The sequence below is a fragment of the Nansenia antarctica genome (assembly GCF_963989245.1).
Source record: "Nansenia antarctica genome assembly, chromosome: 11".
In the NCBI taxonomy this organism is placed as follows: Eukaryota; Metazoa; Chordata; class Actinopteri; order Argentiniformes; family Microstomatidae; genus Nansenia; species Nansenia antarctica.
The window spans coordinates 1,599,262-1,623,595 of NC_137681.1; the positions used below are offsets into that span (position 1 = coordinate 1,599,262).

General features: G+C 43.4%; 2 protein-coding genes across 3 annotated transcripts in view; one reads left to right on the plus strand and one right to left on the minus strand.

Annotated features, from left to right (window-relative positions):
- The first annotated feature begins 368 nt into the window (after positions 1 to 368).
- Positions 369 to 7,722, plus strand: nrbf2b (nuclear receptor binding factor 2b). 2 transcript variants are annotated; one of them, XM_080541697.1, is made up of 4 exons: positions 369 to 499; positions 2,031 to 2,115; positions 4,334 to 4,374; positions 5,007 to 7,722. In XM_080541697.1, exons 1-4 carry the CDS (start codon positions 470 to 472, stop codon positions 5,718 to 5,720), a joined length of 870 nt encoding a protein of 289 aa, XP_080397823.1. In that variant the 5' UTR covers positions 369 to 469; the 3' UTR covers positions 5,721 to 7,722. The 2 variants fall into 2 exon arrangements, with proteins under 2 accessions (XP_080397823.1, XP_080397824.1); XM_080541698.1 differs by having other exon boundaries at positions 479 to 499; positions 2,031 to 2,128.
- A 15,418-nt stretch (positions 7,723 to 23,140) lies between these two features.
- jmjd1cb (jumonji domain containing 1Cb) overlaps positions 23,141 to 24,334 on the minus strand; it is a 33,079-nt gene continuing 31,885 nt past the window's right edge. The window contains exon 23 of the mRNA XM_080541874.1: positions 23,141 to 24,125. Coding sequence (XP_080398000.1) covers positions 24,030 to 24,125 — 96 coding nt within the window. The 3' untranslated portion in view covers positions 23,141 to 24,029. The remainder of the gene's footprint in view (positions 24,126 to 24,334) is intronic.

Here is a 24,334-nt window from a genome sequence, read left to right on the forward strand (position 1 = left end):
TAATAATAATCTAATCACATTTATGCAAGCTAAATATTATTTTAAATATAAAAAATAAATATTAATTTATATATATTAATACTAAATATTGCCTTTAAATGACTAAATAATTAAATTAAGATTATGAAAACCCATACTTTTAATATTGCATTTAAGTTACAAAATAATTAAATTAAGATTCTGCAACGTTTGCAGGAAAAGCGCTATACAAATAAAGTTATTATAATAATAATAATTATTATTATTATAATAAATATTTTCAATGGTGAGAGCTGATACCGGAAGTGAAGAAGTGACGCTGTGACGTGCAGGAGATTAACGCGACGTCACCGCGTTACTAGCCTCTGTTAGCTAGCCTGGCTCTGGACTCTCTCTCATCCACCAGCCCAACAACAGTGGCGCCGATACGAGGCACTTCAGGGAGTTTCATGAAGTGTTTGTATGTGTATGTGTTGATAAGAGCAGCCAGATGGAGGTAGTGGACAGCCCGCTCAACCTGGTAAGTTTCTGTTTATGTTGCAATAATCTGGCTAGCTAGAGCTAGCTACAACTGCTAACTCTGCTAGCCTCCCTTCCATACTAGGCTAGCTGCTGCTAACCTCCACACCTTCTAGTTTCTGTTCTCCAAACAAGAGCAGCTGACGTCTGTCTGACATGACACGTCTCGTATCTACGTGGCCCAGACAGACTAACAGACTAATGTTATCTCAGGCTAATCTGCCTCTGCTGTGCTCAGCGACCCGGCTAGGATGATTGATTGATTATACTTTAATGTCCCCGAGGGGAAACTTGTCATGGTACTTTCATGCTTCAAGTGCAACAGTGACGATACATACAACATACAGTAGGCAAAGTAAACAACAGGACAGCAGCAAACATTGAGTGACATTGGCAGCAGTTTCCACCTGGACATGGCATCATTTGGTATAAATATATATTGCACATAACCCTTCAAGTGGTGTCTAAGATAAAGTGCAGGTGATCATGTCCTAATCATCGTTTCTGCTTGAGCGAATTGATTGAGAAGGGAGAGGCTGAGACAGACAGACAGCAAGGCGGTGACATGCAGCTAGATGACCGACCTCAGGTTAGCCGGCTGGTTCTAAACAGTTCTGCTACATGTACTACTAGTGATGTTAAGGTCTGGTTGTGAAAGCCTTAACTAGATAGTTAACACTAGAACAGCCTTAACCTAGATAGTTAACACGTTGCGTGGCCGTTGTAATTCTGACGTTTTGGTCATGTTTAGTGACGTGAAGGTGGTGGTTAGTAGTGTGCGTCCAAATGACATGTTCATGTGTGCCAAGTGCTGGAAATAGAAACACATAATCTAATTGTCAAACCAGTGTGGTGCCCTATGGTTAACTCTCCCGTTTCAGCTCTTCTCTCTCTTTTCTCTGGTGGGTTCTATCTGTCTGTCTGTCTATCTGTCTGTCTGTCTATCTGTCTGTCTATCTGTCTGTCTATCTGTCTGTCTGTCTGTCTATCTGTCTGTCTGTCTGTCTGTCTGTCTGTCTGTCTATCTATGTGTATGTATGTCTGTCTGTCTGTCTATCTATCTGTCTATCTATCTGTCTATCTATCTATCTGTCTATCTATCTATCTATCTATCTATCTGTCTGTCTGTCTGTCTATCTATCTATCTATCTATCTGTCTGTCTATCTGTCTATCTGTCTCTGTCTATCTATCTATGTAAATGGTAAATGGTAAATGGACTGCACTTATATAGCGCCTTTATCCAAAGCGCTTTACAACGGCCTCTCATTCACCCATTCACACACCAATGGCGGCAAGCTACCATGCAAGGCACCGGCCCGCCCACTGGGAGCAATTTGGGGTTCAGTGTCTTGCCCAAGGACACTTCGACATGTGGCCAGCCGGGGCTCGAACCGCCAATCTGCCAACCTTGCGATCATTAGACGGCGGCTCTACCTCCTGTGCCACAGCCGCCCCACTGTGTGTCTGTCTGTCTATCTATCTATGTATCTGTCTGTCTGTCTGTCTCAGCCTCTCCCATCTCTCCTCTCAGGCCCATCAGCAGAGCAGGAAGGCAGACCGCCTGCTGGCAGCAGGGAAGTATGAAGAAGCTATCTCCTGCCACGGGAAAGCTGCAGGTTGGTTGTGAGTGTGAGTGTGCTGTGTCCCCTGTGACAGGTGGGTTGTGAGTGTGAGTGTGTGTCCCCTGTGTGACAGGTGGGTTGTGAGTGTGCTGTGTCCTGGTTGACAGTACTTGTGAATCATAATATGCTATTATGGCTGTTCTCTGTTCGTTCCTGTATTTTGTGGTTTCATCAACATCATCCTATTAGATTGAATATTGTGTCATCATGTCAGCTGTGTGTTGTACCTCTTGATGTGCATTACAAATGCATACTCTACCTTGATCGGATCTAACATAATTGGATTGTTTAACAACACTTAATCAGCCACTCCTTTGCAGCTCAGTCCCCAGACATCCTTTACCGCCCAATAAGGGTGGAGGCGGTTAGGGTTAGTTAGAGGTTGGGTGGATGATGCAAATCTAAGTGCCTCCCCCCTTTGTGGGTGGAACTGGAGGGGCCAGCAAAGGGGGGGGGGGGCTCAGACCCCCCCACATCCGTCCTGTTGTGAGGCCCTCCCAGCCTACCCGCTGCAGGGCTTCTACCAGCCAGCACATGGAGGGTGAAAGGAGGAAGTGCAGATTTTTTTATTTTTTTTTACGTTATTGTTGTGGGGCAGTCCCTCTCATATTTTTCATTTTATTAGACAGATGTCGTGAAGACAGACAGGAAAGTAAGGAGAAGAAGGGAGAGAGGACATGTCAGCAGGGCATAGGCTGGATTCTAACCCATGCCGACATGGGCATATGTGTGCTGTATGTGCACTGTAGACCGCGGTGCTAGACCACTGGACCACCCCAGGCCACACGGTGCAGATGTATTTGAAGGGTTTTCGAAACAGAAAACAGGCCCTTCCGAGTTGTTGACAGAGGCTTGCCATTCTGCCCTACGGGTTGCAAAGGAAACTTGAACTCCTGGAATTTTGCTTAATTTCAACAAAAAAACTTAGCTTATAACAATGAACCTTTTTGTGGGATGCACATAAGGCAATTCATAATGTGCAACCCGACCTACGAGCCCAGCCAAAACCCTCCTGCTGGGGGTCATTTAGCTGAGACGTTCTGTTCCCTGTCTCATGTTGCAATTGGAGAGACTCACTAGAGGCTCCGTTCCGAAACTTGTCTCCGCAGGTTAGACTAAAACACAAAGGCAGCTTATGTCAGATGATCTCCCTGACTGTGATTGGTCCATTTCCTTTGGTTGCCTACAGAGTGAATCATTAAGATGCAGCTGAGCTTTCTTACCATGTGGTGTCCTGTTGGCTCCAGGCCTAGAGGAATGGTGCCTCCTGAGAACACAATTAGTGCTGCAACAACAGACAGGATCAGGCCTAGCTAACCTAGCCAACAGCAACAGACAGTATCAGGCCTGGCTAACCTAGCCAACAGCAACAGACAGTATCAGGCCTCGCTAACCTAGCCAACAGCAACAGACAGGATCAGGCCTAGCTAACCTAGCTAACAGCAACAGACAGGATCAGGCCTAGCTAACCTAGCCAACAGCAACAGACAGTATCAGGCCTAGCTAACCTGGCTAACAAGCCCCGTGTCAGATAGACCAGCACAGAAAGAACACATAAGCTGCCATGTTTGTTATTGTCAAGTGTGAAACTGGGACGAGCCAAACCCAGCAGTGCCAGTAGCTCACTTACTAAGATGTCCTGAGCCGTAATGAAGTCAGCTGTGACGACGATGGATTATTTACTGGAAAAGGTCCTTGTCTTTCTGTTTGTAAACGAAAAAAACGACCGTCTAATCGGTTCAGTTGGCCAGTGACTCTCTCACTGATGATGTTGACGGGGTCGATGTATTATTGAGTGTTTTTACATTGGAGTGTTCAAGCAATTTGGCGTCATGAACTAGGACTCGGTGATCAGTTGCTCAATACAGTTGTTGCACAATACTATGTGTAAACAATGATAAGGAAACTGTGCTGGACGCTGTCCAAGTCGTTCTTGGACACTTCATCGATTTCTGACCTCCCGATCGTTGTCCAGATCACCTGACGTGTGGGCATGTGAAAACAACAGCTTCCAAGTGCGTTTAATTGATATTGAAAACAACATGCTGAGTGTTGAGTTTGTGGGTGACAGTGGCTAATTTAATCAATTACATTTAATTGTAATTAAATTGTCCTTCCCTCTCTCTCTCTCCCCCCCTCTCTCTCTCTCTCCCCCCCTCTCCCTCTCCCCCCCCCCCCCCCCTCCCTCTCTCTCCATCTGTGTGTCATGCAGAGCTCCTGAGGGAGGCCATGAAGCTTACAGAGTGTGAACAGGTGAGAGCCGGGGGGGTGGGGGGGGGGGGAGGCAGGGGGGGGTGAGGTGTTGTGACAGCGCTGTGTGGGGAGGACAGAGGAATGTCAGACCGTCTGGACCCAGGCCATGACCTCCTGTTGGCCAATACCTACCACACACACTGTTTACCTCACAGAACACTGTTACAGCCAATACCTACCACACACACTGTTTAGCTCAGAACACTGTTACAGCTTCCAAAAAAACAGTTTACCAGCTTTTTCACTCTTTAAAAACAGACAACGGTTTACCAGCTAATAATATCTCCACTATTATTAGCTATTGTCAGCGTCTTAGCTTAGAAGAATGTTTAGTGAATGACTTGCTGTATGAGCTTGACATATTATGCAACTGTCCAAAGATGAACCATGCATGGGTAGGTTCCATGGCCTTCAGAAGGTTTGGAAGTTAAATCTAAGGTTTACATGCTTGTAATTGTAATAATTGTAAGTTGAATGCTAGTAAATCTATTTATATTTATATTTATTTATATCTGAGTCATGTGTTTTGTTAGTGTAGTGGGGTTACTTTAAATTAGTGTCGTGTCTGAGTTGGTGTTAAGTGAGTGTGTGTGTGTGTGTGTGTGTGTGTGTGTGTGTGTGTGTGTTCCCAGGCCCGCCTGTCCATGGAGCTCCAGAGGGACAGCCACGTCAAGCAGCAGCGGCTGGTGGAGGAGAGGTGGAAGCGGTTCAGACGAGAGCCCAAACCCCCCCGGCTCCTCCAGGCCTCCTCCTCCGCCGACCACGCCTCCTCCCTCCAACCCCAACCCCCAGGCGGCCTCCCCCACACCCCCCCGGACCCCTCCTCCTCCGCCTCCGCCTCCCAGTACCCGGAGAGGGAGTACGACACCTTGCTCTACCAGCTGAAGCACAGGGGCACCGGGGGGCCCCCCGCCCCGCCCCCCTGCGCCGGTAGCAAGGCCCACAAGGACGACAAGACGCGCCTGGAGGAGCAGCACACCACCATCGTGGGCCTGCGCGGCCTGGTGGACCAGCTGATGGGCGACGTGGAGCGGCTGAAGGGCGACAACCGCCGCCTGACCCGGGACAACGAGCGCCTGACCGCCGACAACGCCAGGCTGAGGCGCGACGCGGCCGACAACGACGACGGCAACGACGGCTCGGACGACACGGACTCGGTGGAGCAGTCGGAGCTGTGGGTGCTGCCGCCCAAGGGAGGTGCCGCCGCCAAGGAGATCTCCATCCCCCAGCTGCCCCCGCTGGAGATGCCCACCCAGGACATCCCTCTGGAGGACCTGCCGGCCCTGGAGCTGCCGGAGGACATCCAGAACGAACTGCGGGAGCTCATGGACCGGGACGAGCTGTGACACCGCTAGCAAAGCTCACACACACACACACACACACTCCCCCAAAGCTCACTGACTGGTGGCTCTCTCTGACAGGCTCAGGCCCAGCCAACCAGAGGAGGGGGGCAGGGGGGAGGGGGACACACACACGAGGAACTAGACAGGACTGGAGGGAAGTTGGCAGATCTCAATAACATTGATGGCCTCAGGCAGCGCCACAAGGGGGCGCCAGTGACGCGTCGTCAGTTGGTCGTGTCTCTCGCGGTCTCTTCGCTCGGCCTCAGTGACTGACGACTCCCCTGGTACCGCTCGATCTCTCTCACACATACACACACACATACACACACACACACACACACACACAAACTCTTTTAGCAAAACTTGTGCCTTTTTGAAAAATGGTCTTTTGAAGTTGAGTAAAAAGGGACGGACTCTCACTGATCTCCCTTGGCTTGGGACGTCCTGACTGACGCACTCAACAGAGCTTCACACCCTCTCTGACTGAAGTCAACGCAGCCCTCTCCTCTTAAAGAACGTGTGTGTCTGTCCGTGTGTCTGTACATGTGTCTGTGTGTGTCTGTGTCTGACCGTGTGTCTTGTGTGTCTGTGTGTGTCTGTGTGTGTCTGTGTCTGTCTGTGTGTGTCTGTGTGTGTCTGTGTGTGTCTGTGTGTGTCTGTGTGTGTGTCTGTGTCTCAGAGACTGAGACCCACCCCAGAAGGGTCGCTACCCTTAGTGAGGGGGAGCAAGCACAGACATGGCAGTGAAGCTTTTTCTCATAGATAGGAGGGGAAAACGAACACTGTGATCTACATCCCTAGTGTGTTGTAGTGTGCGTGTGCGTGTGCGTGTGCGTGCGTGCGTGTGTGTGTGTGTGTCTGTCTGTGTGTGTGTCTGTGTGGGGGGGAGGGAGGGTTCTTGTCTCATACCCCTCCCCCTTTGTCTTCTCGTCCACTCGTTTTCTCCAACGACCTGTGAGGGTGCTCGAGAGTTAAAGAGTTTTTAACGTGTTTTTCATTTTCAAGTCGAACTGTGTATTTTTTTTGGTCCTCAAGCCCTGCAATGCAATATGTCTGTTTTGTCTTCGGCATTTCTAGTTTTCGTTGTTGTAAAAACATAGAGGAATAGCGTTCTTTTTTAATTTGCCTTATTGAGGAAGCTCGACTGCCTGACTTGCTAGAGGCCGGGGTAGATAGATAGATAGCCGGTCGGATTTCTACATCTCTACGCTCGATGTAGTCGGTTGAAAGTTTGACTTGGGGTCACTAGCGCAACCAAACTTGGCAATAATGACGACCGCGCTTGCGTGTTGAAGCGGTCTCTGTGTCCGCACGCTCTGTATGGAACCCCCGGGAGCCTAGACACAGGTCTGGGATCTGTCGTTTTTTGTCATAATAATTGTGGTTCTGGTTTTTTGGGGAGAGTTGCTAATCCTAGACATGTTGCTTGGGGGTCTGTTTGTTCATCTTCACCGTCTCCTTCTTTGGTTAGACTCAATTGTCTCTCGCTCATTTTAATTTGTACTGTAATCGTCACTCAGTTGTTGATTGTGTAAAAACACACAAATAACATGTTCAGGTAACTTTTTTTTTTGCTTGATTCTGTTTGAATATGCAGAATGGATATGTCCAAATACATTGATATAGTGTATAGGTATAAAGACCAGGGTGTGTGTGGCTGATGTTCCACACTAACCTGGAGTCGTGGACTTGGCCAGACGCGCCTGGCTGTACTAGGAGCTTGGTGATGCAGCCCAGGAGACGTGTGTGTGTGCTATGAAGAGGGAACCAAATCCACCATGTTGTTTTATTCTTTAATTTAATGTAAAGTAATTATCAGTTTACAACAGTAATCAGGGTGCATCAGAATAATTTTTTTCTTTTTGTATTTGTGTGATGTAAAATCTACAATGTGCTATCAAATCTCATACAGTCAGTGATGATGAACGTGTAACTTTGTTTTGGTGATGCATGAATGGCAGTGCTAGCTGTATGTATATGATTGTTAAGATATTAAAAATGACTATTTTAATACGCCTAGACGTCCTTTAATTGGATAGACGTGGAGGGGGGGGGGGGGTCTTATTGTGTGAAGGTTGGGGAGAAAAGTCAAACAAATGATTATTTTCTTTCTTTTTTTTAATCTAAATTGATGGAACCAATATTTCAATGTTTAACCTTCCAAACACGTTATGGTGGGCAGTAATGGAGCATCTCCAGAGAGTTTACAGTCTCAAGAGTGACATCTAGTGGTTTAATAGAGGTGGTGAGTTCTAAGTCTAATCAAGTGTAACTACCATAGCAGGTAATGGAGCTGCATAGGACCCAGAATCACATTCATGATAAGATCTCAAGCACTGAGTCTCTACAATAGAAACTGATACTAATATATACTAATACCTCAATGTTACATTTCTAAATGTAATTTAACTAAGGATTAAAGCCGGGTGATTTGAAAAATGTGACAAATGTGAAGACAGGCAGCACAGCAGGTAGGCTAGGCTAGACTAGCTAGCGAAGTGACACTGAGAGAACAATTATTATTATTTATTTGACTGTTGTGTTCAATGTGTGGGTGGTGCGGTGTCACCGATATGTTAATGTGTGTGAGAGTGTTGGACCAGGTAATAATGTATCATATTATAAATATGATATATTATTATCATTCTAAGGGGGGGGGGGGGGGGGAATGAAGTGGGAAAAAATGAACATTTTCTTTTTTTCCACTTTATTCTTTTTTTTAAAAATCATGTATCATTCTATAGTACAATATGATATATTATTATCATTCTAAGGGGGAAAAAATAAAAAATAACATTTTTGTCACTTTATTATTATTATTATTTTTATCATTCTATGATAATGACCAGCCTCTCTCTCACGGAAAGCGCACCTTTACTAGCCTATTACTTATGTTGGCTAATGAAAACTTGTTGTGAATGTAACACGGTTCATCTTGGGTGTTGATTGGTTGGCAGGGTTGCCAGATGGGGCGAGTTACCGCCGAATGGGCTACTGGATCTAGCGCTTATAGACTGGTTAGTTAGGCTGTAAATTGTCAATCACATCTGGCAACCCTGTCTGTCTGTCTGCATGTCTGTCTGTCTGTCTACTCTGTTGGTCGGCGTGGCTCGGTAAGGTAAGCACTCCCCTTAAACTGATCTGTTAACTTGTAAATGTCAACAGGAACATACCAATTATATTATATTGTTGTTAGAAAAGTAATTCGGAAACTGTCAGAGATGTTAGACAACTTTAGATATTATATATTTTATGTCAATCGTCGAATTTAGCAACAATTAGCTAGCAGCAGTACGTTAGCCAGCTAGCTCAGACCTGTTTACCTCAGACAACAGAACTCTTCATGAGTTTAGAATGATAAGGTTCTATCTCCGTTTAGAATGATAAGGTTCTATCTCCGTTTAGAATGAGAAGGTTCTATCTCCGTTTAGAATGATAAGGTTCTATCTCCGTTTAGAATGAGAAGGTTCTATCTCCATTTAGAATGATAAGGTTCTATCTCCGTTTAGAATGATAAGGTTCTATCTCCGTTTAGAATGATAAGGTTCTATCTCCGTTTAGAATGATAAGGTTCTATCTCCGTTTAGAATGAGAAGGTTCTATCTCCGTTTAGAATGAGAAGGTTCTATCTCCGTTTAGAATGATAAGGTTCTATCTCCACATGGTATCTCTGTGTTCCTCAGACAACACGTGTTGCCTCTTGTCTGGTGAAACGCCGAGGCTGCACGTGTTTGGATGAACAGGGAGGCTACATCTCTGTGTTATAATAATTATATTTGTATGGTTGACTTGAGACTTCGGTCGACATGCCCTTCTAGTTGATACTGCCTGATGAAATGCATATATAACTGCATATTAATATATATTTAATCCTAAAGGATTAAAGCAACAACAACAACAATCAATAATATCCTGACTGAGGAAAACAATTATAAAGTGAAAAAAAAGAACTTAGTAAGTATGATATATGATATACTTTTTTATTCTTCTTTTTTCCCCTGAATGATAGTATGATGTAGTAGATATATAGTTATATCACCGTGCTGCTCTGCTGCTAGCTATGTTTATACTGTATATTTCTATGTATTTTGTATTTTGAATTTTGTAACTGTTTTAAAATGTGTTGTTGTACGGCGACCTTGAGTGCCATGAAAGGCGCCTTATAAAATAAATGTATTATTATTATTATTATTATTATAGTTGGCGTTTGCTGTCCAAGCAAGGGAGAGGCAGAGAAGCAACAACAGCAGAGTCTTGTGAGGGAGGACCAGCCAGCCATACAGGATGTCCCAGACAGTCAGTCACCCTATGGGCCCTAACGACTGGCCGGAGTTGGAGTGGGGGCGGGGGCGGGGGTGGAGTGGAGTGGGGGTGTGGTGGGGGTGGAGTGGGGATGGGGTGGAGTGGGGGTGGGAGTGGGAGTGGGGGTGGAGTGGGGGTGGGGGTGGAGTAATAGATCCGCCCCACCCTGAAGCCCCGAACCCCCCCGCGCCCCCTCTCGAGGAAGAGGACTGGGAGAAGGAGACGAGCAACCTCTCACCCCCGGACTACCGACCAGGGCTGTATGGACTGGATCCCTACGGCCCTGAGGATGTGGTGCCTTTCGCCCTCCGGGGGGGGAGCCTGCAACACACCAAGCCCCTGCCAGGTTATGCCTACAGACCAGCGCGCCACCACGCCCCCCCGGTGGTGGTCCCCTGGGTCCCCCGCCTCGACCGCATCGTGGACGGCCAGTTCTCTGACGCTGAGGAGTAAAGATGAGGAGTGTCGGTTGTGTTTCGGTTTGTGTTTGTGTTTCATCCCGTAAGGAAAAATAAAAATAAAGTGAAAATAATGAAAAAAAGAACATAGTATACTATGTTCTTTTTCCTTTTTTGTCACTTTATTATTATTTATTTATTTATAATCATTTTTATCATTCTATGATCATTCTATAGTATAATATGATTATTATCTCTGTCCCAGATTTCTATGTTCTTTTTTCCCCCACTTAATTATTTTTCCTTAGAATGATCAAAATATATTATACTATCATACTAAGGGAAAAAAGAATAAAGTGAAAAAAAAGAATTCTCATTATTTTTCCGATAATAATATATCATACTATACTATATCATACTAAGGAAAAAAATAATAAAGTGGAAAAAAAAAAGATATAATATATCATACTACAGTATGTTCTTAGAATTATATTATTATCATACTACAGAAAAAGTATAAAATGTATATGTATGTAGTCATACTATACTATGTAGTTTTTTTGTGACGCTTACATCATAATATATCATACTATACTATGGGCCGGTTGCTCAGACATGGCTTAAGCCGAGTTCCAGACTAAAAAGCCATTTAAACTGGTTTAACTAAAAACGTCTTGCAGAGACATAGCTTAAAACAAGACAGATTTAGTCTATTCTGGTTTAAATTAAGATGATTGCAAGAAGGAAGTTTAGAGCTATTCTAGGACTAAATTGAACCAAGTTGGAGCTTAAATTAATCCTCCAAGGAGGCAGGTTTAACTTCAGTTTAACATTGTCTGTGAGGAAGCATGGAGTACTTGGATTATCTCAATGAAGACCAGCATGCCTTACAGAGGCTAGCCAGACGGGTACTTGTGGATAGGACTGATCCACTGACTTACTTTGATGAAATAACTTTTAGAGACCGCTTTCGGATGCACAAGGAAAATGCATCAGAAATAATTTCTTTGCTTGAGACTGGACAATCCATTCAGCTGTCTCAACGAGGAAGGCCTGTACCTATTCCACTCCAAGTCCTCATTACCTTGAGGTTCTTGGCATCTGGAACCTTTCACCGGGAAACAGGTGATCTGTGTGGTGTCCATGAATCTACTGCATGTAGAATAGTGCACAAAGTTTGCAGGGCCATTTGTGGACTGAAGAGTACATATATCAACTTTCCTGATGCTGCTAGCCAAGCCAACTATAAAGTAGAGTTTTATGAGTATGGACACTTTCCAGGAGTGATTGGCAGTATCGATGGATGTCATATTCCAATCAAGTGCCCATCAACTCCTGATGCTGAGGAGTACAGGAACCGCAAGAACTGCTTCTCCATTAATGTTCAGGGTGTATGCACTCCTAATTTGGAGTTCTCAAATATTGTTGCCCGTTGGAAAGGTTCAACTCACGACTCACGGATCTTTTTCAATTCTTCATTGTGTGCTGAGTTTCTGAGGGGACAACATAGTGGACTAATGCTTGGTGACAGTGGATACGGCCAGAGTACATTTTTATTCACACCATACATTAATCCTATAACAGCGCCACAGAAGAGGTACAACAGGGCTCATATCCGCACTCGAGGTATGGTTGAGCGTATGTTTGGGGTATGGAAAAATCGATTCCAGTGTTTACGCAACACACTCCGCTTCAACCCAAGAAGATGCTGCATAGTGATCATTGCTACAGCTGTGCTGCACAACTACCTGAGGAGGCAGCACTGTCCTGAACCTCCACAGGAAGGTGAAGATGATGCAGATGTGCCCATGGTTGTGGCAGTCGGTAACCAACGAGGACTTGCACACAGGAATGCCTTCACATTGCAGCACTTCAACTAGGGCGAGATGCATTTATTGTTTGCTTTGTACATAATTTAAGAGTAAAATTAAATGAGTGACAAGGCTGGAATAAAATGGTCAGTACTCGTGTAAATACTCTTGGGAAATTACAAGACACTTTTATTGTGAATCACAAGAGTTAAGCACAATTGTCTCAGCACTGTACTTCATTGTGTTCATAGCTTTCTCCTCCAACTTCATTTCCAATTCAACCTGGAGTATACTCATTTTAAATTCATGTTCTTCCTTTAGATATTTCATTTTCTCTTCATGAAATTCTCTGGCTAACTTTTCATGCATTGTCATCTTTATTCTTCTTCGCTGACAGGTGCTGACAACTTCAGTTATGGCGGCAGCAGATGTGGACGGTAAACACTCATTGTGCACTGGCTCTGTCACTTGGGTCACAATTGTTTCCTCTGGGAAAATGAACAGTGTTAGAAGCACACATTTACTTATATGAACCTTAGAATGAAGATTGACAGTTGAATATGGAGGTTACCATTTGGGCTCAGGCTCAGTTCTTCATTTGCACTGTCCAAATGGTCATCATCTGGAATACCATCCAGGGGTTGCTGGTGCCCTATCATTCCAGAAAGCACATCACTGAATTCATCAGTTTGGTGATCTTTTGGTGGTCCGCCACCAGTAGTGAATCGCTCTCTTCTGGCTTCTGCACTCAGTTTTTTTAAAGTCAGTTTGATGTTCTTCCAGAGAGTCTATAAAAGCAGATGTCATTCAATATGAATTATCTTACACAAATATGATTTATTTATTTATTTAACCTTTATTTATCCAGGGAAGTCACACTGAGATTTGCATCTCTTTTACAGGTGAGCTGAGGCCAAAAAAGCAGCAAATAAGAAGTCAAATGCTGATAATCTCATGAAGAGATGAATGAAGATCTCACCTGAAGTTGCTGTACTGTTCGTTTTGTTACTTTTTCATTTGCATTAAATTCACTGCTAAATGCAATCCAACTACTCTTCTTCTTTTGCTCGGTAGCAGCAGTATGGTTTTGACTTTCAATGATTGGATGGTTTGATGCAATTTGTTTTAGTAGCGTCTTTTCCAACTCAGTGTAGTTCTTTGAACGAATTCTGGTTGCCACTGCCATTGTTCCATCTCAAGATCCACATCAGTTTCTTACATATTTTTCTGACAATTAAGATAAAACCATTTGCTTTCAAAATAAAAGCTCCTGGTATTGTTTTCTATCAATGTTCTCACAAAAAATTGTGTTTTCTGTTCCATTCCGGGTTTTCATGGGGACCATTGTATGAACTAGCCTGGCTCCGCCTCCCTCAAATGAGGCTTAATCCAGGTGTTTGCAATCAGGCTTACTTAGCTTACTCCAGGACTCCATAGTCTCCGACTTACTAAGCCACAGTTGAGATACTTTCATGCAAGCGGCTTAAATGACCTAGTTTAACTAGTCAAGATTAGGCCTAGTCCTGTCTTTATTTAAGCCCTGTCTGAGCAACCGGCCCTAAATGTATTATTTTAATTAACAGGTGACAGAATAAACAGTGTGGCTGACTGGGAAAATGCTGTTTAATTACACAACGCAAAGAGAAGTCTGTTACATAAACTAGGCGCCAAAAAGTCGCATAAACAATCGTGCGCTGCCTAGTCAGGCCCACTCTGGCCATCTTGCATTAGGGGCCCAGTGCTGACTCCTTACGCCACTGCTCCAGCGGCAACCCACGATACCAGGGACAAATGAGACCACAACGAAAGAGCTCCATCTAGTGGTAAATCATCAAAACAACGTTTTTATTCCATCAAGGATCTCACTGCAAATATGGATTGCAAATTATATCAAGCACTTAAATACTAAAAAAAATTGTGTAGCACTTTTCTTGCAAACGTTGCAGCTCAAAGTGCTTTATGCAATGAACATGAAGAGTATAATATCGTAGTTTAATGAATGGGTAGTCAAAACAAACATAGTCCAGTAAATTACCACTAGGTGTGTGTCAGATTATTGTGTGTGTATTGTGTGTGTCAGGCTTACTGGGTGTGTTGATCTCATGCCCACTGGCTGGGTCGAGAGTGTGCGTGCGTGCGTGTGTCTGTGCGTGCGTGTGTGTGTTTGGGGGAGGGTTCTTGTCTCATACCCCTCCCCCTTTGTCTTCTCGTCCACTCGTTTTCTCCAACGACCTGTGAGGGTTTTGATTGATTGATTGAAAACTTTATTAGAAGATTTGCAGAAGTAGGTACATGAAAGTACATATTACATACAAGGTCAACTAACAGGATAAAAACCCAAGAAAGCCACTGGCTTATTTCAATTGGGGTCCTTGATTGTCCTTGTCCTTGTCCTTGATACTGCATAGTTTGCAAACGAGTTTAACCCCTTGTTTGTGGTGCAACGCGGTTGAACGTGGTTCGTGGAGCTTCCTCTGGTGTTGTATGTGTGGACGTTGTTCACTTTTTGGAAGTATGTTGACAGGTACTTGGGTGTCTTTGTGGTGTAGCGTATCTTGAAGACCAGGCCCAGTGCAAGCTGCTGCACTCTGTCAACTACTCGTAGCCAATCAAGGCTCAAAAAATGAGCAGCGGTTAGATGTGTCCTAGGGTTGAGGCCTAGCAGAAGCCTAACCATGATGTTACGGCATAGTCGAAGTGACATGAATGAGAGCTCCTGATAGGGTCCTCAGTGTGTTTTTACTGACAAGTGAGGATATCCTGTACAAGAGGGTGGCGTAGCGGGTTAAGCGTTGACCATGTAACCGCAGGGTCCCCGGTTCGATTCCGGTTCGATTCCGGCCGGGGACATATCCTGCATGTCATCCCTCCTCTCTCTCTCACCCATCCTTACTGTATCTGTCAATAAAATGAAAAATATGAGTGGGACTGCCCCAATCAGAAAAAAAAGGATTAAAGCCAGGTGAGTCTATTATAAATATGATATATTATTATCATTCTCATTTCTCACTTTATTATTTTTGTTATCATTGTTATCATTCTATGATCATTATATAGTATAATATGATATATTATTATAATTCTGAGGGAAAAAAACACTTTATTATTTTTTATCATTCTATGATCATTCTATCATTCTATAGTATAATATGATATATTATTATCATTCTAAGGAAAAACGTTGATGTTAAAAATGTTATTTTTTTTATTTTTTGTCACTTTATTTTTTATTTTTTTATCATTCTATGATAATGATAATGACCAGCCTTTCTCTCACGGAAAGCGCACCTTTACTAGCCTATTACTTATGTTGGCTAATGAAAACTTGTTGTGAATGTAACACGGTTCATCTTGGGTGTTGATTGGTTGATTGGTTGGCAGGGTTGCCAGATGGGGCGAGTTACCGCCGAATGGGCTACTGGATCTAGCGCTTATAGACTGGTTAGTTAGGCTGTAAGTTGTCAATCACATCTGGCAACCCTGTCTGTCTGCATGTCTGTCTGTCTGTCTACTCTGTTGGTCGGCGTGGCTCGGTAAGGTAAGCACTCCCCTTAAACCTGATCTGTTAACTTGTCAATGTCAACAGGAACATACCAATTATATTATATTGTTGTTAGAAAAGTAATTCGGAAACTGTCAGAGATGTTAGACAACTTTAGATATTATATATTTTATGTCAATCGTCGAATTTAGCAACAGTTACCTAGCAGCAGTACGTTAGCCAGCTAGCTCAGACCTGTTTACCTCAGACAACAGAACTCTTCATGAGTTTAGAATGAGAAGGTTCTATCTCCGTTTAGAATGATAAGGTTCTATCTCCGTTTAGAATGATGAGGTTCTATCTCCGTTTAGAATGATAAGGTTCTATCTCCGTTTAGAATGATAAGGTTCTATCTCCGTTTAGAATGAGAAGGTTCTATCTCCGTTTAGAATGATAAGGTTCTATCTCCGTTTAGAATGATAAGGTTCTATCTCCGTTTAGAATGATAAGGTTCTATCTCCGTTTAGAATGATAAGGTTCTATCTCCGTTTAGAATAAGGTTCTATCTCCGTTTAGAATGAGAAGGTTCTATCTCCGTTTAGAATGAGAAGGTTCTATCTCCGTTTAGAATGATAAGGTTCTATCTCCGTTTAGAATGATACGGTTCTATCTCCGTTTAGAATGAGAAGGTTCTATCTCTGTTTAGAATGAGAAGGTTCTATCTCCGTTTAGAATGATAAGGTTCTATCTCCGTTTAGAATGATAAGGTTCTATCTCCGTTTAGAATGATAAGGTTCTATCTCCGTTTAGAATGAGAAGGTTCTATCTCCGTTTAGAATGATAAGGTTCTATCTCCGTTTAGAATGAGAAGGTTCTATCTCCGTTTAGAATGATAAGGTTCTATCTCCGTTTAGAATGAGAAGGTTCTATCTCCGTTTAGAATGAGAAGGTTCTATCTCCGTTTAGAATGATAAGGTTCTATCTCCGTTTAGAATGAGAAGGTTCTATCTCTGTTTAGAATGATAAGGTTCTATCTCCGTTTAGAATGAGAAGGTTCTATCTCTGTTTAGAATGAGAAGGTTCTATCTCCATTTAGAATGATAAGGTTCTATCTCCACATGGTATCTCTGTGTTCCACAGACGACACGTGTTGCCTCTTGTCTGGTGAAACGCCGAGGCTGCATGTGTTTGGATGAACAGGGAGGCTACATCTCTGTGTTATAATAATTATATTTGTATGGTTGACTTGAGACTTCGGTCGACATGCCCGTCTAGTTGATGATGCCTGATGAAACGCTGCATATTAATATATATTTAATCCTAAAGGATTAAAGCAACAACAACAAAAATCAATAATATCCTGACTGAGGAAAACAATTATAAAGTGAAAAAAAGAACTTAGTATAGTATGATATATTATATACTTTTTTATTCTTCTTTTCCCCCTTAGAATGATAGTATGATGTAGTAGATATATAGTTATATCACCGTGCTGCTCTGCTGCTAGCTATGAATACTGTATATTTCTATGTATTTTGAATTTTGTAACTGTTTTAAATGTGTTGTTGTACGGCGACCTTGAGTGCCATGAAAGGCGCCTTATAAAATAAATGTATTATTATTATTATTATTATTATTATAGTTGGCGTTTGCTGTCCAAGCAAGGGAGAGGCAGAGAGCAACAACAGCAGAGTCTTGTGAGGGAGGACCAGCCAGCCATACAGGATGTCCCAGACAGTCAGTCACCCTATGGGCCCTGACGACTGGCCGGAGTTGGAGTGGGGGCGGGGGCTGGATTGGGGGCAGGGGCTGGATTGGGGCCGGGGGTGGGGTGGAGTGGGGGCGTGGTGGGGGTGGAGTGGGGATGGGGTGGAGTCGGAGTGGGAGTGGGAGTGGGGGTGGAGTGGGGGTGGGGGTGGAGTAATAGATCCGCCCCACCCTGAAGCCCCGAACCCCCCCGCGCCCCCTCTCGAGGAAGAGGACTGGGAGACGGAGACGAGCAACCTCTCACCCCCGGACTACCGACCAGGGCTGTATGGACTGGATCCCTACGGCCCTGAGGATGTGGTGCCTTTCGCCCTCCGGGGGGGGAGCCTGCAACACACCGAGCCCCACTACCACCTGCCAGGTTATGCCTACAGACCAGCGCGCCACCACGCCCGCCCGGTGGTGTTCCCCTGGGTCCCCCGCCTCGACGGCATCGTGGACGGCCAGTTCTCTGACGCTGAGGAGTAAAGATGAGGAGTGTGGGTTGTGTTTCAGTTTGTTTCGGTTTGTGTTTGTGTTTCATCCCGTAAGGAAAAATAAAAATAAAGTGAAAATAATGAAAAAAAGAACATAGTATACTATGTTCTTTTTCCTTTTTTGTCACTTTATTATTATTTATTTATTTATAATAATTTTTATCATTCTATGATCATTCTATAGTATAATATGATTATTATCTCTGTCCTAGATTTCTATGTTCTTTTTTCCCCCACTTAATTATTTTTCCTTAGAATGATCAAAATATATTATACTATCATACTAAGGGAAAAAAGAATAAAGTGAAAAAAAAGAATTTAAAAAAAATATATATATTTTTTTTTTTACCTCATTATTTTTCCGATAATTATGATTAATGATAATAATATATCATACTATACTATATCATACTAAGGAAAAAAATAATAAAGTGGAGAAAAAAAAAGATATAATATATCATACTACAGTATGTTCTTAGAATTATATTATTATCATACTACAGAAAAAGTATAAAATGTATATGTATGTAGTCATACTATACTATGTAGTTTTTTTGTGACGCTTACATCATAATATATCATACTATACTATGGGCCGGTTGCTCAGACATGGCTTAAGCCGAGTTCCAGACTAAAAAGCCATTTAAACTGGTTTAACTAAAAACGTCTTGCAGAGACATAGTATAAAACAAGACAGATTTAGTCTATTCTGGTTTAAATTAAGATGATTGCAAGAGGGAAGTTTAGAGCTATTCTAGGACTAAATTGAACCTACTTTGATGAAATAACTTTTAGAGACCGCTTTCGGATGCACAAGGAAAATGCATCAGAAATAATTTCTTTGCTTGAGACTGGACAATCCATTCAGCTGTCTCAACGAGGAAGGCCTGTACCTATTCCACTCCAAGTCCTCATTACCTTGAGGTTCTTGGCATCTGGAACCTTTCACCGGGAAACAGGTGATCTGTGTGGTGTCCATGAATCTACTGCATGTAGAATAGTGCACAAAGTTTGCAGGGCCATTTGTGGACTGAAGAGTACATATATCAACTTTCCTGATGCTGCTAGCCAAGCCAACTATAAAGTAGAGTTTTATGAGTATGGACACTTTCCAGGAGTGATTGGCAGTATCGATGGATGTCATATTCCAATCAAGTGCCCATCAACTCCTGATGCTGAGGAGTACAGGAACCGCAAGAACTGGTTCTCCATTAATGTTCAGGGTGTATGCACTCCTAATTTGGAGTTCTCAAATATTGTTGCCCGTTGGAAAGGTTCAACTCACGACTCACAGATCTTTTTCAATTCTTCATTGTGTGCTGAGTTTCTGAGGGGACAACATAGTGGACTAATGCTTGGTGACAGTGGATACGGCCAGAGTACATTTTTATTCACACCATACATTAATCCCATAACAGCGCCACAGAAGAGGTACAACAGGGCTCATATCCGCACTCGAGGTATGGTTGAGCGTATGTTTGGGGTATGGAAAAATCGATTCCAGTGTTTACGCAACACACTCCGCTTCAACCCAAGAAGATGCTGCATAGTGATCATTGCTACAGCTGTGCTGCACAACTACCTGAGGAGGCAGCACTGTCCTGAACCTCCACAGGAAGGTGAAGATGATGCAGATGTGCCCATGGTTGTGGCAGTCGGTAACCAACGAGGACTTGCACACAGGAATGCCTTCACATTGCAGCACTTCAACTAGGGCGAGATGCATTTATTGTTTGCTTTGTACATAATTTAAGAGTAAAATTAAATGAGTGACAAGGCTGGAATAAAATGGTCAGTACTCGTGTAAATACTCTTGGGAAATTACAAGACACTTTTATTGTGAATCACAAGAGTTAAGCACAATTGTCTCAGCACTGTACTTCATTGTGTTCATAGCTTTCTCCTCCAACTTCATTTCCAATTCAACCTGGAGTATACTCATTTTAAATTCATGTTCTTCCTTTAGATATTTCATTTTCTCTTCATGAAATTCTCTGGCTAACTTTTCATGCATTGTCATCTTTATTCTTCTTCGCTGACAGGTGCTGACAACTTCAGTTATGGCGGCAGCAGATGTGGGCGGTAAACACTCATTGTGCACTGGCTCTGTCACTTGGGTCACAATTGTTTCCTCTGGGAAAATGAACAGTGTTAGAAGCACACATTTACTTATATGAACCTTAGAATGAAGATTGACAGTTGAATATGGAGGTTACCATTTGGGCTCAGGCTCAGTTCTTCATTTGCACTGTCCAAATGGTCATCATCTGGAATACCATCCAGGGGTTGCTGGTGCTCTATCATTCCAGAAAGCACATCACTGAATTAATCAGTTTGGTGATCTTTTGGTGGTCCGCCACCAGTAGTGAATCGCTCTCTTCTGGCTTCTGCACTCAGTTTTTTTAAAGTCAGTTTGATGTTCTTCCAGAGAGTCTATAAAAGCAGATGTCATTCAATATGAATTATCTTACACAAATATGATTTATTTATTTAACCTTTATTTATCCAGGGAAGTCACACTGAGATTTGCATCTCTTTTACAGGTGAGCCGAGGCCAAAAAAGCAGCAAATAAGAAGTCAAATGCTGATAATCTCATGAAGAGATGAATGAAGATCTCACCTGAAGTTGCTGTACTGTTCGTTTTGTTACTTTTTCATTTGCATTAAATTCACTGCTAAATGCAATCCAACTACTCTTCTTCTTTTGCTCGGTAGCAGCAGTATGGTTTTTACTTTCAATGATTGGATGGTTTGATGCAATTTGTTTTAGTAGCGTCTTTTCCAACTCAGTGTAGTTCTTTGAACGAATTCTGGTTGCCACTGCCATTGTTCCATCTCAAGATCCACATCAGTCACATCAGTTTCTTACATATTTTTCTGACAATTAAGATAAAACCATTTGCTTTCAAAATAAAAGCTCCTGGTATTGTTTTCTATCAATGTTCGTACAAAAAATTGTGTTTTCTGTTCCATTCCGGGTTTTCATGGGGACCATTGTATGAACTAGCCTGGCTCCGCCTCCCTCAAATGAGGCTTAATCCAGGTGTTTGCAATCAGGCTTACTTAGCTTACTCCAGGACTCCATAGTCTCCGATTTACTAAGCCACAGTTGAGATACTTTCATGCAAGCGGCTTAAATGACCTAGTTTAACTAGTCAAGATTAGGCCTAGTCCTGTCTTTATTTAAGCCCTGTCTGAGCATACAGGTGCAGAAGAGCATTATTTTAATTAACAGGTGACAGAATAAACAGTGTGGCTGACTGGGAAAATGCTGTTTAATTACACAACGCAAAGAGAAGTCTGTTACATAAACTAGGCGCCAAAAAGTCGCATAAACAATCGTGCGCTGCCTAGTCAGGCCCACTCTGGCCATCTTGCATTAGGGGCCCAGTGCTGACTCCTTACGCCACTGCTCCAGCGGCAACCCATGATACCAGGGACAAATGAGACCACAACGAAAGAGCTCCATCTAGTGGTAAATCATCAAAACAACGTTTTTATTCCATCAAGGATCTCACTGCAAATATGGATTGCAAATTATATCAAGCACTTAAATAATAATAACTTTTTTTGTGTAGCACTTTTCTTGCAAACGTTGCAGCTCAAAGTGCTTTATGCAATGAACATGAAGAGTATAATATCGTAGTTTAATGAATGGGTAGTCAAAACAAACATAGTCCAGTAAATTACCACTAGGTGTGTGTCCGATTATTGTGTGTGTATTGTGTGTGTCAGGCTTACTGGGTGTGTTGATCTCATGCCCACTGGCTGGGTCGAGAGTCTATGACCTGCTGCGCTCCCCTACGGAGCGGCCGGGTTCAGAGAGGGTCCAGGAGGCGGAGGAGCGGCCAGGTTCAGAGCCTCGTTAAGCAGCGCCCAGATCAAGCGTGGTCACATGACTGGCGGCAGGCAGCTTTGATGTTCAGGTTCACGTTAACGAAGGAGAACGCTGACAGAACCGCAGAGGCTGCTGGGAGAAAAGCTCAGGGTGGTGCGCTGGTGGACTGTTAAGTAGCAGTTCAGACGCGGAGCAACAACCATGAAAGCCTCTCTTTCATCCTCTCCTCTTCTCCCCCCTCTCCTCTCAGCCTCTCTCCTTTTCTCCTCCTCTGCTCTCAGCATGTCTCTCCTCTCCTCTGCTCTCAGCATGTCTCTCTCTCATGTCTGCCTCACTCTCCTGGGTTCTTGGAGAGATGATAAATAAGAGATACTGGTCGTAATGATCTTTTAGTTTTTGATGATTTTGCCACCGGATGAATCAAGGTCTGCTGTCTTTAAAGGGAGCACCGCAGACATGATGCTATCAAGAGAGCGGCCCTGATTGAGACAGTTGGGAGGGGGGTGGTGATGGGGGGTGGAGGGGTGGAGGAGGGTGGTGGGATATCTTGACACTGATGATACACGCCTGGAGAGGAGACAGTCCTGATGAGACCCAGCCCCCTAAACCCCCTGAACCCTCTCTGTAACATGTCGTAAAGGTAAGAGGTTGTTCCTCTCATAGGGCTTACACACCGGCAGTTCCGAACGCCGGTTCGCGTTCGCGTTCGGAAACCTCCGAACGTTAGCGCTGTCTGGCGAACGATACACTGGTATGAACGCGGGCTCGTTCGCCAGACAGCGCCAACGTTCGGAGGTTTCCGAACGCGAACCGGCGTTCGGAACTGCCGGTGTGAAAGCCCTAACAGTAACATGTTGTATAGGTAAGAGGTTGTTCCTCTCAGTAACATGTTGTATAGGTAAGGTTGTGTTCTGCCCCAGACATGTCAACATAAACTTGAGTGGGGCGCTTAGGTGGCGTAGCGGGTTAAGCATTGACCATGTAACCGCAGGGTGCCCGGTTCGATTCCGGCCGCGGACATATCCTGCATGTCATCCCTCCTCTCTCTCACCCTTCATTCTTGTCATAATCTAAACTGTCTCTATCAATAAAAAGAAAAATATGGGTGGGACTGGGGAAAAACCCCCTAAAAAACATAACCTTGACTGACACATTCTCCTCAGAGCACGACAAACCACAGCCCAACCTCAGACGTTTGATAAATCCATTTTAATGGAAAATGTAAAACCCTTTTGAACTTCAATGTACAAAGCATGTAACACTTGCACTTTAAAATTTGAAATTGAAGCAAGCCATGTTTTAAAAAAATACATCAGTGAATGTATATATGTATATATTTACACAGTATAGTACGATTTTCATTCTGTTTTCCATTTAACTTCAAAAGTTCACTATAGTAAATTTTAAACAAAGAAAAAAAAAAAGAAGAGAATCTTCTTAAATAAATTACAACTTTTTGTAAATGTCTCCATTTTACAGTGAATACTTCTTAATAAAATGCTGAAGTGTATTATCCATTTAGTCTTTCTTTACATAATACAACTTTACACTGTTTACAATAGTTTGGCAGTTAAAATTTCAAAATATATGGCATGAGGACTGCAACTCAGCAACCACCCCCAGTCCAGCTGCTGTCTGCTCCTCTCTCACAGTAACTGTCTCGTGTAGTGAGCCGCGTCACAACTGATGTAGCAAACTGTACAAGTCACATTTACATTTGATCTAGAACATCGCAATAGGAACTCCTAGAAAATAAATACATCATTTTTCACAGAAACAATATAAAGAAAGAACAAAAAACCAGACAAAACAAAGAACAGAACAACAAAAAGGAAACAGACAGACACTAGAGGGCAGCGTGCAGCTGCCTGCAGATAAACAGACAGACACTAGAGGGCAGCGTGCAGCTGAAAGGAAACAGACAGACACTAGAGGGCAGCGTGCAGCTGCCTGCAGATAAACAGACAGACACTAGAGGGCAGCGTGCAGCTGCCTGCAGATTATCTTCAGACACTTTTTTCATTTTCATTATTTTTTTCTTTCTTTCTTTAAATCACAGTTATCCTGATGCGCTGGGCGATACTGCTATGGTCAGTAACAAATAAATACCGTTCGTTTTTTGTGTGTTTTGTATTTTTCTCTGCTTGGCACTGGAGGTTGGTGATGCTAAGGTTAGTGTGCATATTTCAGGTCACATGATGGCGCGGCCGTCCCTATGGTAACGCCGGGGGACGTTGTGTCATGAGTTCTCCTCCTCCTCCTCCTGCTCCTCCTCGCTGCACCTCTTCAGCGTGGCCACGGCGTTCTTCACGCAGTGGTAGAAGATGTTCTTGACCTGGAAGGTAAGAGAGGAGAGGGACGTGATGGATCACACAGACAGGGACAGCCTGCTGCTGGGCCTAATGAGACATGGCCAGGTGAGGGAGGGAGGGAGAGAGAGTGAGAGAGAGAGAGAGAGAGACAGACAGAGAGAGTGACAGAGAGAGAGAGAGACAGAGAGAGAGAGAGAGACAGATAGAGAGACAGACAGACAAAAAGAGATAG